The sequence below is a fragment of the Rhipicephalus microplus genome, chromosome 4 (genome assembly GCF_043290135.1).
Source record: "Rhipicephalus microplus isolate Deutch F79 chromosome 4, USDA_Rmic, whole genome shotgun sequence".
NCBI lineage: Eukaryota > Metazoa > Arthropoda > Arachnida > Ixodida > Ixodidae > Rhipicephalus > Rhipicephalus microplus.
In genome coordinates, this window is record NC_134703.1 from 115,031,561 (window position 1) to 115,046,425 (window position 14,865).

A 14,865-nucleotide genomic window follows, 5' to 3' on the forward strand; every position below is an offset into this window, starting at 1 on the left:
TTCTTGTGCCGGAGATAGAGGACTCGGCTTCTGGCTGAACACCAAGCTAGTGGTATGACTAAGAAGCCAAGGCTCGGTGGTTTAAAACAGAAACGATTCTATACTCGGTATTAATCACCCCAGAAAACTTGAAAAAGCAACATATTTACACTATGTACAATCTGCATTCGTCCAGCTTGGACAGCATCCAAGCTCGGGTGGCCCGAGGACTGCCTGGTGTCTTGAGGCTCAGACCAGACTAAGTGCCGCTCTTCCCGTAGCCATGCTTCTTCCGAATGCCCCGTCTCCCCTCTGGCAATCTTGTGGTGACGGTGCATAACTGGCAACACATTTTGAATGCGAACGGCATTTATAAAGCTGCGTTGGCGACGTGTCGCGAATGCATAACATCTATGTAGTTGCACCTATGTGGAAAGTGCGTTGCTGGAGAGAGAGTGACGTATGTTTTTATAGCGGTGCCGCAACGACATCTCCACTGGCTGCTTGAAGCCTTACACTAGCAAAGAATGTAGAAAAAAAATCTATATAACAGGTTAATAAGGACGGAATAAAAAATTGCTCGGCAAAATGCGCAGTGATAAGAGAAAGGCCACTTGGAAATTGTGATTGCAAACCTGTGAAAGTAATGACTTCTCTCAAATTAACTGGAAGAAATGAGGTTGTGTAATGCACAAGGTAGATGGGGGCTCTATTATAGTAAGTGAATTCAGTTCCAAGGGGAGGAAATTTTAGTTGGGCACATCAACGAACTAGCCGGCTGATGTAAATAGGAAATTCCCGGAGATACAATGAAGGCTACTAAACACTGGTGTGCCACTTAGAGATTGCCTTGTGAGGCTCTTGTCCTGCAGTGTACATAAGTGGGGTAGTGTGATGATGACAGCGAGTAGACACTGAAAGTCCTCAATTGTAAAAGTGCCTTTCGATAATTGTTGAGCAGGTTTCATTCAAGCATTACCTTTTGATTTTCAAGATGCCAAACAGAATGCTACTAAGAAGGAGAGTAATGCACATTTGTAAAGATTTTGGCACTGACTGTTCTGTCTTTGTTCTTTCGGGAATTGCAAGATTGCAGCTGTGTTGGACAATTTGCAGTCATCGGTTCAGGATCGACAGCTTGCTTGAAACTTCAAGTTGCACGTTCCCGCATCAGTCATTTTTCTTCAAGGCAGTGCGCGTGTATTCGCAGGGTCCCGTAAGTTGCAAGGTGCTGTCTGGCAACAAGCCTGCCCGCCTCAGCAAGCAGGGCACCAGCAGCTCCCAGGGAAGCCTGGAAGGATCCTCGCCCAGTCTCTCAAGAGGTATGACATCTCTCGTCTTGCCGAGGAGCCCGCCTTGAAGAAGTTGGGGGCTTTGTCTGCATTGGCGAAATAGTATTGTAATGTGTTTCATTCATTGCCATTACTTGAGGCATTGCCTATGCATCGTTATGAGGGACTTTTCACTTGCCAAATTTTCCAATAAAGGATTGTTTATTAGAAGAACTGCATCACCATGACAAGCAATGAAAGCACGGGGGACATTATTTGTCATTTCTTATCTGTGCAGTGCAGTAATTATGATGTAAATTGAAATGATTTTAATTGATTTCGATATCTTGCAGTTAGATTGAGATAGCTCCTAAGCCGATGAATGATGGAAGCATCTGGTGGCCGGTGGGCATGATTCAAATATCACAATGTTGGGCTCCGCGATAACGCTCCCGATTTAGGAAGTTGTGCCCTGGTACTGTGTGTATTCATCAGCGTTATGTGTCGCTGCCTTTATGTGGTGGAGACATATTATTCAGCATTTTTATATCGAAAATGCTTCATTTTGTCACTGAATCATGAAGAAATAACCATGCATATAAAGCATTTAGCTCTGCCAGGATGCTGTTTATTTGCAGTATCTTAAACTAGACGCTTGAATAGTGCAGTCCAAAATTTTGCTGCCTTTGGACTTCCACAGAACGTGTTTGGATGTCCCTGCACTCTGGTCGGTGCCAAAGTTTTCTGGCGTACAGGATAGCAGCTGGCGTGGACCTCAGTTGTCTTCTCTTAAGTGTGTGCTCGAGAGGAGGGAAGGGGGGGGGGTCAAGGGGAGGCAGCTTCCCCACCTTAGTAAGAGGTATTTAAAAGTGGGGGGAGCCCCCCCCCCCCCCTTTTTATCCTTTGTATTTGCACTGCATACTGACTGAGCTGCATGAGTGGGAAAGGCTTGGGAAGGAGAAAAAGGCTGTCACAGTGAACTTTGCCGACTTTATGTGTCTTTGTCATCAACTTGCAGATGGCTTATAATCCATTCTAATTGTGAGTTGGTTTACCCTGGGCAAAGCATGCACCCACAGCGTCATGTGTTGTTGTGGTGTGCAGACTCTAGCACGGAGACGTACACTGACTCTACGGGTGTGGACCTGGAGCAGTTCATAGTGGACACGCTGCACAAGAACCACAAGGACCGGGTGATGATGCTCAAGATCGAGCAGGACCTGCTCTCCCTCGTCAAGGACAACAAGTGAGTCCTGCCCGTCGGGGCCTGCTTTCATGTGGGAACCGCTAGTGTGCGTTTCGTGTTATTATGTCTAAAAAGTACTATGTGCAGTGCTTCTTTTTTTTTTTTTTGGAACCAGGACAAAATTCAACTTTGTAAATGTGGCACGGAGTAGTTTAAATCTCCAAAAGCTGACATATGACATACAGTCGACGACTGATAATTCGGACTCCACGAGGAACGTACAGTCGACTCTCTTTAAACGGAACTCAAAGGGGATCCAGAAAACTGTTCAATTTATCAGAAGTTTCATTTAAAGCAAAGTACACTTATTAAATTGCACAAACCTCACCTTAGTCGTGTGGATGAGTAGGAGGAAAAAAGGAGTGAAGGGTAGTTTGTTTGGCAAGCTTCAGTTGTTTCTCCTCAAGGTATGCACCCATGCCTGACAAACTAGCTAGAAATTCTGAACAAGCCTCATGCTCAAAATAGCTCTGCGGAAGTTCAGCAGCCTCTTTAGCTGACCGCTCTGGTGGCACTACTGCACTGGAATATTATCACATTCATCGCTGGAAGGTTGATTGTCTTTCACTTCGGCAATCATTTCCTTCAGTCTCCTCATGACAGATAGAAACATTTTCATCAATTGATTCGCAGTCCTGCAGCGTGAAAGGGGCAGAGGGAACGATCTGACTGAATACTGCCTCAATGTCGGCATACGCAGGGCTTTTTTCTTCATCAGATACTGCTTCTTGCACTTAAAAGCCAGCATGGTGAAAACATCTGTGTATTGTTGTTGCTTTCACTTGCTCCCAGGCACGAGCCAAAATGTGTATAGCTGCCAATTGATTTATGCTGTAGCATTTCCCGCTGTGTGCACAAAGCAGCATTCGATGGAGCAATTGTCTGCGGTAATGCACCTTAATGTTCTGAATAACCTCTTGATCCACAGGCTGGATCACTGCCGTGGCATTCGCTGGCAAGAACTTCAGAGTGATGGCTTGGAGTCTTTCAACCTGACCATGGGCTGGGCAATTAACCACGATGAAGACAACTTTCCTGCCTTGCCTCGTAAATCTTGCGTCTTCCTCCCGTAGCCAGTTTTCGAAAATGGCCATCGTCATCCACGCTCTTTCGTTCGCATGGCACACAACGGGAAGGTGTCGAACGCCTTTGAAACAATGTGGGTGCCTTGATTTTCCTATTACCAACAGGTTCAATTTCTCATCTCCTGCCATGTTTGCACCCACCAGCACAGTGATGCGATCTTTTCTGCGTTTTCCTCCTCTACAGACTTCGCCTTTGAGAGCGAGAGTTTTTGATGGAAGCACCTTATAAAAAAGACCCATCTCATCGACATTGAAGACGTCTTGTGGCTCAAAGCTAATCAAAATTTTCTTACGTTGACCCTGTTACCAGTCGGTGCAAATGTCCCTGTTGACTACAGCACTCTCACCTGAGACTGCTTTGAAGACTAGGCCATGGCGTGTTTTGAAGTGGCTGAGCCATCCGTCGCTTAGGAAGGTGTTCTGAACACCCATTTGCACGGTGATCTCTTGAGCTTTCTGCTCGAGAATCGGTCCGTTTATGGCCAAATTGGAACTCCATGCATGCTTAAACCACAGAAAAAGAACTTTTTCTAGTTGTTCATAAGGTGTCGTCCGCATCCGTTTAGATGTAAAGGTCCTGTTCTTCACAGCGCCCTCAATCTTTTCTCTGTTTTCCAGGTCTGCGACAGCGTCGATTTCGGGATGTTGTATTTTTTCGCCGCCTCTGTCGTGGGCAGGCCGCTTTGATCGAGCTCCTGAAGAATCTGAAGCTTCTTTTCAAGCGAGGGTGCATGGTGCGGCCGCTTCCTCTCCATCAGGCTTATAAATTAACACAGTGATCCACCGCACTTAGCCGCACAAATAGGCCTAACACAAAACTGACTCGCCGACTCAGGTCCCGCAGCCACCACAAGTGAGAATGGCTACTGGATTGGCTTGTCTCGATGTGTTGCTATGGTTGTGAGACTATGTTTGGCATAAGCGAGTCTATGCTGTGTTTAGCATTTGTGCCGTTTAATCGTAGGTGACCGATAAATACTGTTTCGATTAACCGATGAATTTTACTGCGCTAGAGATGGAAATCTAGCCATATGAGCCCGTTTAGTTTTGTTAATGAGGCATTTTCGCTTAAGTGAGTTTCGTTTATTTGGAGTCCACTGTACATATGTTTAAATTATCGCATGTTCGAAAAAACAAATGCGCCAGAAAAAAAAACTTTTATTGACGCTACAGTGGCCTGGTGGCCGGAAAAAGCTGTCAATGCGTTGCTGCATGCACTTCCGCTGACGTGCAACCAAGTCCGTCTGTATTTCCGCCAGTGTGGTATGGTCGCAGTAGAACCACAGGTAGGACAACAAAAGGATTGCGAGGGCTTGAGACAGGGCTAATGCGTTGACTCCGGAGCACACAGTGCGTCATCATCAGACTCAGAATCACTGCAGTTGCAGAATCTGCTCAATTAGGTCGTCGTCGTTCAATTCGGCATACGATGATACAGCACTGTTGACGTTTGGGAAGTCTTCAAAGAGAACTGCATCCGGAATTCACACACCGGAGCCTCGCAGGTTGTCAATAATGTCAGGACTTGAGCTCGTTACGGTGAAGAGCAGATTCGGCTCTTTAGTTGCAGTGTCGGGTTCTTGAACTGTCTAGGAACTTCAATTTGCGGGCAGCCACTGAGCACTTGCAGAGCGATGGCAGCTTTCCTTGCCATGGTTAGCGTAGTGTATGTCTGCTACGTTGCGTGTTGTCGTTGCGGCCTTTGGTGCTGGCTGTGAAGGCACCGTTGAAGCTGTTTTACGGAGATCTTTTGGGACAGCAGAGCACAAAATAAAGCAGGTCTCAACGCAAAACGGAACCTGCGCATAATTCAGTAGAACAGACACATACGACAAAATGGCGGCGATAGCAGTGCAGCGCCATAACAGCGCGAGGATACCGGCATTGGAACATAGTGTCTGCAATGTAAATACGACCTCTCAGAGTTCAGCAGTGCCACCAAGATCGGCATTTGTTACTTTTAAAGCTGTGAGGCAATTGTAGTAAAGCCTGACGAATCACCAGTTTGCTTTCATTTTTTATCTCTGAGACCATACTTTCTATTGTGGGGGTATCGGAGGAAATAATGGCTGTTGATTCGTTGTGCACTCCTCTGGCATAGTCCAGGTTATCGGCTGCAGATATGGCAGCTGTCCGAAATATCAATCGTCTCTACACGTTGGTTCTATGGGGCCATTGGTGGTGCCTCGCAGCTGTCCGAATTATTGGTGTCCGATTTATTGGTCGGCAGCTGTAATTCCGGATTTGTCACAACTTACATAGGCATACGTGCGTATCGCCTATTGCTGTTTTGCTAAGTGCATCTTCCACAGAATAAAAATTGGGCTTCTTGCCACTTTAAACCTCAACCCCTTTTCGTTCCGTGTAAGCGTTTCCAGTGACGTGATAGCTGCGCAAATCGCACCGAACTTTGCCAAGAGGTGCAATCTGTTATATCTAGGCAAAATCTTCATTATTTATGCTAAGCAGCATGCACCATGGCATTGTTTTTACGTTCTTTTGGTGAAAATGTGATGGCAGGGGCACGAAAGCTTTAGGTTACCGCTGTGATTTTGAGTGGTCGTCGCAGTAAACAAAAAATTGCTATGTAGTTAAAATAGTTCCTGTGCACAAGCCTTCCAAACAATTTCAACTCACCCATATTGTGAAACTTGCTGCGTTAGATTATGCTGCTAAACTTACTGCATTAAGTTTTTTATTACTGCTGCACCATACTGTGGAATAACATGGAATTCAATAATATTGTTTTCAACTGTTGTGGGTACAATCATAGAAAAGTTCTTGGACCTAGTTTTTGGACAGCAGTGTTACTTGACTGAATGTACTGATAACAGTTATTCAGTATGTGTGCGTTGAACTGACCATTTAATTAGTTCTTTAACTTGTAGTGCTATTCGTTCTAATTCACTTCCAAAATATTTCATGCAAGGTGCCTAAGGATTAAGGCCATGCAGTGAGCAGATTTTACCAATAATACCATGGGCTATACAGTGATTATTTTGCTGAGAAGGCGTGGCATCCTAGTATTGCGGCATATCTCAACTGGGCTTCTCGATCTTAGCAACTGTACATGTGAAATGTAAATGCATATTCCCTCCATCACCATGAATTTAGTCGAGCACACATTAAGTAACAGGAAGAAAGGACCAGTAGCTAAACCCTGTTTCTTATGAACTGCACGTTAACCAAACGCTATGAACCGAACAATAACGATTCTTTACATTAAGAACGACAGCAGACACTTCTCCACGCAATGAACAACTAGGTTGTACTAAAAGCACTAATGTAATTGGACTTTCCTTTTTTATTTTGGAAAGTAAGTAAAATGCATGAAAAAACTTAGACTGTGCATCTACCCTGTAAATAAAGCATCAGGGAAAGTGAGAATCGCTTACAAATACCATCTGACTTTCTGGGAAGTACTAGGTGGTGTTAACCGACTTGGGGATGTCTGCAGAAGAGTGAAGAGCAGGGGCATAATTTATTGTTTGGGAGATCTGCAAATGAACATGCATGCATGGGTGCATAGACAGATTTCGTTTGACATGTGGTGCAGCAGCTCGAGCTTGGAGACCGACATTACGGCCGAACATGTGTGGCACAAAATTGATGCTAACGGTTGCTCTGCTGCTTCCAATTGAGATTTTAGTTGCTCTAGGTGTTGCAACAAAATTGCTTATTGCTGTGTTCCATCGTTTTCAGACGTGATCAATACTGTGTGGTCACTCTCCATGCTTGCTTGTGCGCTAAGCCCAACTTTGTAAGGGGCCCTTTAATAGCAGTATCAGCAGATGTGTGTATTAGGCGTACCAAACATATCATGCTCACTTGGATGCTTTCAAAGAATGTGTTAAAAAAACACTTGCACTTATCTTCCTGATGCAGTTGCGTGCTCTTTGTATTGTTGCAGAAGGCAGTCATTCAAGTTTGCCCAGATGAGCTCGTACCACCGCATGCTGGTGCACCGGGTGGCAGCGTACTTTGGCCTGGACCACAACGTGGACCAGGCTGGCACGGCTGTCATTGTCAGCAAGACGCGCAACACTCGCCTGTGAGTGTAGTGGCCTGCTCTGCAGATCCGATTTGGTGTTTGACATCTCAAATGTCTCGTACATTATGCCTGTTGGGTGAGCAGAAGAGACGGCAGAGCTGACTGAACTGTCAATGTCTGCATAATTGCTCAGTTGCTGCATTCCTATTTATGGTCTACTGGCATGCTTCTCTAAGTGAGCAAGCAAAGGAGCAAGAAAAGAGCTGCATGAATGAAAGGTGCAAAGGAAAAAGTGATTCTGTAGTTCCCACTGAAGTTTCCAAGTCTCCCATTATGTCAATGAAAGACACACCGGCATACTTTGTAGGCCTGACATCCGGTTCAAGGACCAGATTCGTGATGACCTGCTGTCCGAGGAGCCCAAGAAGCTGATCCTCAAGCGGGACAGTGCTTCCTTTGAGGATGGAAAGGAGGCAAGCACCTCTTCTTTACCACTTCCCTATAGTGCACGCGCTCGCATACCTGGTAAGGCTCGTTCTGTGAAATGGGATTAGTGAGGCAGTGCTTTCCTTGTTGGAAGGTTGCATACTGTAACGAGGGTCATCTGATTGGTTGGTATTCGGGCCTCTATAACTTGTGCATTCTTTCCGCACTCTGGAGACAACAAAAATAGCTTATATGTAAACATCCAACAAGATAAGAATAAAATCTGCATACTTCTGGGCAGCATTCAAGCTGCTGTTAGTGCTTTAAATAAATCTGGCTTTACTGGATTGTATGTGATAGTCTGAATGCTTTGACCTCACACGCTTACAGTGTAGAGCTTGTGTAAAAGGCTGTCCAAAATTTTTTGTTTGCAAATATGTATTTCTCGAATAATTTCTGTGCAAGTGAGGGTAGACAGAGTTAGCTGGAAAGATTAGATTTAGCAGTTGCAAGTATGATGCAGTCTCTGCAAGCACAGGGTTGTTTTAACTTTGAAGAAACGTAAGAGTTGCCTTTGCTCTGCAGTAGTTCAGTCAGGCCGCTGCTGATGAATCCAGTAGTGCGATAAAATCTTGTCAAACAGAGCCTGAAGGGACCCGGAAGGCGTGCTGCATTTAACAAAAGTTTCATTTACAGTCGAAACTCGCAATAACGAAATCGCCGGGGAAACCGAAAAATTTCGTTTTCGCGAGGATATCGTTGCCGCGAGTATGAGACATAAAAACAGTGATACGGCCAGCAGAACGAAAATTTATTGCCAGAAGTCGGTCAACTTACTTTGCCGACCCTTGCCATGCAACAACTTCAAAGCTCTGCCTTCGCACTAGAAAAAGTGGTCCATTGCTACGTCGTCGTCATGTGCGCCGAAGGAGCGAAGGGTGTCCTGCGCATCCAAAACAACTCGCGGGTTGTTTCGGATGCGCTAGCGCGTCGTTCCTGCTCGCAGTCTTGCTGTCAGCAAAGTTAGGGCTAAGGCCGACTCCAATGACGCGCCGTGCTCGTAGACCGCGCGCCCGCTCGTAGTAATCTGATCGTACATCCGGTGTGACCACTCGTAGTAATCTGACTGTGCCGCCGCTTATAGCTTCGTTGCTTGCGACGAAGCACGTCGCCACGAGTGCGCTAGCGTGTCGTTTCTGCCCGCAGTCTCGCTGTCGGTGGAGTGAGGGTTAAAGACGACTCCGATGACGCGCCGCGCTCGTAACCTGATCGCGCATCCGCCTACTGCTCCTAACTAAAGCGTAATTATATGTTAAGTGATCATCGAGCCGTGAACACTTCACAAAGTAGCAATTTTCGAGAGCCATGTCCTCGCGACGCACAAGCAGCAGGCGACGATCTCCCGGAGCGAGGCGAGCTGAGGCAACATGGCGGCCACAGCCAATCAAGGGCCTCGAAACGACCTTCAAACATTTGCTTTTTGTGCGCTTGTTTTTAAAGGGAGGAGTTAGCTGAGGCGGGAAAGTTAAACGGAGAAACGCTCTCCGATGAGCCCAAAAAGCCGGCTCCCACCATCGGCTCCCACCATCACGAAGCCATAATTTTTTGAAAATCGCTGTTTTCTCGCGATTTCCAGAAAAAGTTTTGCTACCTAGGTGGGTGAAATGAATGTTCCGAAGCACTTCTGTGCTGTTTTCAGTGTAGATATTTTGGTATCAAATAGAAAAAGGGTTCCAGAAACTGAAAACTTGATTTTCAAAAAATCGATTTTTTTTGCCATTTTTCGCGATCCCAAAGCCGCGTCCTTCCTTGAGTAAACAAAAATGGCGGTACCCACGTTAGCGCAGCAAAAGCAGACGTCTACAAATTTTGAGCGCGCATAACATGCATACGAGCATATTTTCGACAGTTAACCTTGGCGGGAGGGTAAAATAAGGCCCGCACCGTGGTGGAAAATTCGTTAATGCGGGATCGCTGTTCAAAACCTTTTCGTTAATACATGGGCTTCTATGAGCGTTCGCCGGGGATCCAGAAATATTTTCTTGCCGCGGGGATTTCGTACTCGCGGGGTTTCGTTATTGCGGGTTTCGACTGTAGTGATAGATGGCTAGAGGTGGAGAATCCAAGTACGAAACCAATCATGTTAGATGCGGTTGTTTCCTACCAGAGATTTCCATTTACTAAGAGTCCACTGTAACTGCATTTCATATGAAATGAAATATGAAATTAGGCTGCCTTCGGCCTTTCATAGAACATATGTTTGGATGTCTCTGCTGGCTATTCTGTACCAAAGCTTTTTAACGTACATTAGTTGTCTTCTGATAGGCACAAGTCTTAGTCTTCAACATAAAAGCTGCATTACATATCGACAGTCATGACAGCTGCGCTGAAAAACAGTTTGCAGAGCGTTCTAGTATTTTCCTTTGCCATTGCAAAAGTGCAGCAAGTGTCGGCGACATCTCTCCTGGGAGACCCACAGTCAGTGGTCTTTCAACATTGTGTCGATATGTCATTCACTCCTTTGCCGCCGAACATCTAAAGTGGGTGCACATAATTTCAGTGATTTTACTTAGGGTGTTACTAATTAATTGTGATTGAAGCAGTGATCATATTATTGAAAAGTCACAGATCAATTGTGCAGCTTTAGATTGCTCACATTTGCGCCACAATCTTACGACAATAACTTCTGAGTGCATTGTCAGCGGCTGTGCTTGAATAGATTTATCACAAGTGTTGCATTTACGTCCATGTTACTAAGTCTGTGTGATAAATTTGATTGGATAATAGTTCAAATGGCTTCTATATATATATATATATATATATATATATATATATATATATATATATAGAACGATGCATAAGAAGGCTGTTAAGGGGGGACGTGGCAAGTAAAACTAATTTTTTTATTAACGTACTGTTTGTGATGAAATTTGGTGTGTGTATGTGGATGATTGTGAGGATTCCAAATATGAAAACCGTTTTCAAATACCTCTTGTACTTTTTGAGTTACAAGCATAATTATACTAATTAATGCTCTTCACACTTAAAGATATAATTATTGCTAAATGAAATTATTTTTTCATATTATTATGTTCCCAAAGCATCAACTTGTGCAAAGAAGCTATTAGTTGATTTTTCTAGTTCTTGTAACCATAAATAAAATTTCCAAAACATGGATGTTGTTTTGCACACACATCGCAGTAATTATAAAATGTGTTCTAAGAATTTTAAATGATGAGTAAGAAGAGAGATAAAGCTTTATTGCACTGCTAAAGGCCTCCTGAGCCTAGTGCAAAAAACGGAACGACTCTATCAGTCTTTGTTAGAAAATGACAGATGTTCTAGCGAAGGCACATAGGCGAAAATCAAGAGTTGAGAAAACTGACTTTGAAAGTTCACTCTTGTTTGGAAGTTCACAACATGCCTAAAACACTCAGAATCCTCCTGGGCAGTAATCCTGAGATGCTGTGGCCTTGGCCTCTGTAGAGCGCAACCCAGTTTTGCACTTCTTTGTCGAGGAACAATGCACCTTTTGAGCCCTCTTCACCCTTTTGGCATCCTTTTCGGCTGCTCGCCGCAAAGAGCAGTCTCCTGGATTGAAGCCCAGTTGAGCAGTGATCTCTTGCAGCGCACTCTTGCAGCCACCATTGAAACGGCAGACTGCATCTGCAACTGCACTTTCCACACTTCGAAGGGAGGCGAACTGGCTCTTGGACTGGAGTGACCAAATGAGGCTGTTCATACTCTCCACAGCGTTCTGGGTTTTTCCCTGCGCACACCTTTCAAGGAGCTCTTTGTTCGAGAGGCACTTGTAGATTGGCAGCAGTGCCACTCGCACGTGAGGGGGCAGTTTATGTTTGTGAGGCGGCAGCGGCTCTCCCTTGGCCAATGCCTGATTGTGCGGGCACCAGGAGTCAGTCCCACTTGGGCACAGGTCGTGGTGTGGATCCTGGTCTGTGGATGTTACATGGTAATAAGTGGCCATGATGGCCCTCTCCATGCCAGGAACATCGTTGGGGTGGCTCTTAATGGCCCAGCCATAATAATTCGTTAACTTCTTTATCAGGCCCTGCGTCAGCCGGCCTTTGCCACCCATGCTCAGTCCTCGGCCTTTGGATTTGTGCTCATCAAGAAGGTTGCGCAAGGAAGTGCCCATTCTTTTTTTCACATGGTTCACACACTCCTGTTTCTTAATCACCATGTAGCCATACACCTTGTCTTGCGTGAGGGCAAGGTACGTACGGCTGTCACCGTCGCAGAGCACATTGATGTATCGAAGCTTGTACTTGGTAAACGATCTTTCAAACATGATCCTAGCTGCTTCTACTTCCATTTGGCCTGCATTAGCATCAGTGTTCTTTTGGCACTGTGGCTTGTGTTTCTCAAGCCACTCCTCATAGTTGTCGTCACCAAGCTTGGGGCCAACAGCACAGCCTTGGCAGTAGTTGGACAGGACACAGTGGTCCAAGACCAAGCCTGTGTACAGCTCGATTACACAGCCCATGCCAATATGACTTCTGTGCCCCCTCGTCATCCACGTGCCGTCGTAAATGACGTCAATGTTGCCTGGCACTCCTCCTAGGTCCTTGTAAATGTCATGCACCTTCTGTGCACTTTCTGCTTCAATGCGGGTGGCAGCTGATGTGGTGGCAGGGTGGCTGTACTTCCTTTGCAGTCTCTGGTAGGACTTGTGGTGCAGTGCTCGATGCGAAATGTCCATCGCAGAAAAAATGTCATTTATGGCAGATTGTTTTCTGCCAACTGACTGCACAGCCCTCAAAGCACGCACGTTTACCTCAAAGGGGTTCGTTTTTTGTTGCCCGGAGCACCTCGGGGACGACCACGCACTGTTCACTACGCCACAATTGTCACAAAAAAGTTCCATCCTCGCCGCGAGTCCAAGGCAGTGCGTAGTCTCGAGGCGTATCGACCCTTCGTCGCACTTGTTGCACTTTACTGACGAAAGCAGACCGTTCAGCATGTTCTTATTTACAATGAAGAATGTGGAGTCCTTACCGCCGTCATTTTCGTCGCAGCCTTCGCTCAGAAGCTCGAGCTTCCGCTTTGAAGCGGACTTCGATGCTACGGCATCCAAAACATCCCGCCTTGTCTGCGCCCGCTGCGCGATTTCTTCACTGCTCGGAATCTGGGCCGAAACTCGCGATAGAATGTTCGACGCGCGCACGCCCGGAGTTGCAACGGCTGCCGACGCGGTGCCACCGCAATCGGGTTCGCGAGAGCGTCCATCACGGTCGACGGCATCCGGCGGTCTGACATACGACGATGTGGCACCTTCCACACTCTCGGCCTCACAACAATCAGCGAAGGGTCTGAGTAGAGGCTCCGTGACGCTTGAAGAGCATGCTCCGTCCGGAACTGCGACTGGGACGGCAGCCGCAGTCGTCTGCCCTTTGTTCCAAGCTTTCCGACGCTTGCCGTACTTGTGGACGCTCCGGAACTTTTTTTGCGGCAACATAGCACCGCAGTATGAGCAAGCACTCAGAAGAGACCACCGATGTAAACAAAGCTTGGTAAAAAAAGCACGCGAACTATCACAAAAACAGCAAACTGGCAAAAAACGAAGCGCACGCCGGATGATTCTCGACACGGCGGCCGCAGATGCGCTCGCGCTTCCAAGGTTGCCAAGGTGCGCGGCGCAGCTTTGACCAGTAAGAGGTCGCGCCTGCTACCACGTGACCCGCGCAGCCAATTGCCGTTCTTCGTTTTCGTTTTTTTACTTGCTCCTCGCGCTTTTATTTTCACTCGGCGAAATACGAGACCGCGACCATCGGGAAGCCGGCTTTCTCCTCTTTCCAAAGCTACCAAAATGGCGGCCCACAGTCAACAACTTGGCGCGTTTGTGCGGCGTGAACAACACCGTTTCAGGGGCTTTTTTTTCGCACTTTTCGGCGACTAGCCTCGGCAAAAACACTATTTGCGGGATTTGTAGCGCACGTTTCGTTGTAATATTTTAGAACAAGGAAGTTGAAGGTCTGAAGATTACGAAAAAAAATAAATCAGAAAATCGCATATTTTGACCAAAATCGGCACTTTACTTGCCGCGCCCCCCCTTAAGAGCAAGCCTCGACTAAACATGCTGCTGCCTCTGTAAGACACGGTATGGGCTGGTCATATAATTCATAGGGCAGATAACTGGCGTTCAGGGTGATGGGATGGTTACAAAGGGATATGGAACGCAGCCTACGATGGCTCACGTTAAATGGAGTCATGAAATTAAGAAGTTCACAGGTATGGAACGGAATCAGCTGACATATGGCAGGGTAAATTGGAAGTCACTTAGAGACCCCCTCGTCCGGCAGTGGACATACCGTATGCTTATAGTAATAAGGATGATGGTTGTTTTGAATACTCTGGTTATAAACAGGCAGCTTTTGTAGCAGAGTAGGAAGAATGCTTTAGTTGTACTTTAAAAAAAATTGCCTGAAGAAATTTTCGTTGAGAAGCTCATCAGTTGATGCCCTCTAAAGTGTCGCAAGTCACAAGTAACTGTTGCATTTCTAGTTTCCTCTTTCTGTTTTTTTTTTCTTTTCTTGGCAGGCATTTATGCATTTATGCTTTTTTGTTGCATGACTGCTGTCGCCTAATATATGCAGGGGGCGCATGGACTCTTTAACGACTAAATAAGGGCTCAAAATTTTAACCGTGCTCTCACTCGGACCCAGCGAGTTTTGTATGCCGAACAGCTCTGCATGGTGCATGCGCAGAGCCCTGAGCGACAGTTGTCTCTGGATTCGAGGAGGAGCAAGTCGATCGAGGAGCGAGAGGAAGAGTATGAGAAGGCCCGTGCACGCATCTTCAACCAGGATGTGAGTCTCTCTCTTTCTCTCCGCCAGGGAAGCCATCTCC

At 46.2% G+C, this 14,865-nt stretch overlaps 1 protein-coding gene across 13 annotated transcripts in view; it reads left to right on the forward strand.

Moving 5' to 3' along the window:
* Positions 1 to 14,865, forward strand: part of LOC119172307 (uncharacterized) — a 97,594-nt gene that overhangs the window by 16,135 nt on the left and 66,594 nt on the right. For 12 of the 13 annotated variants that reach the window (XM_075893577.1, XM_075893576.1, XM_075893579.1 and 9 more), the window contains 5 exons: positions 1,190 to 1,301; positions 2,355 to 2,496; positions 7,492 to 7,632; positions 7,940 to 8,045; positions 14,724 to 14,825. In XM_075893577.1, coding sequence (XP_075749692.1) covers positions 1,190 to 1,301; positions 2,355 to 2,496; positions 7,492 to 7,632; positions 7,940 to 8,045; positions 14,724 to 14,825 — 603 coding nt within the window. The remainder of the gene's footprint in view (positions 1 to 1,189; positions 1,302 to 2,354; positions 2,497 to 7,491; positions 7,633 to 7,939; positions 8,046 to 14,723; positions 14,826 to 14,865) is intronic. The other variant, XM_075893575.1, reaches the window with a different exon arrangement.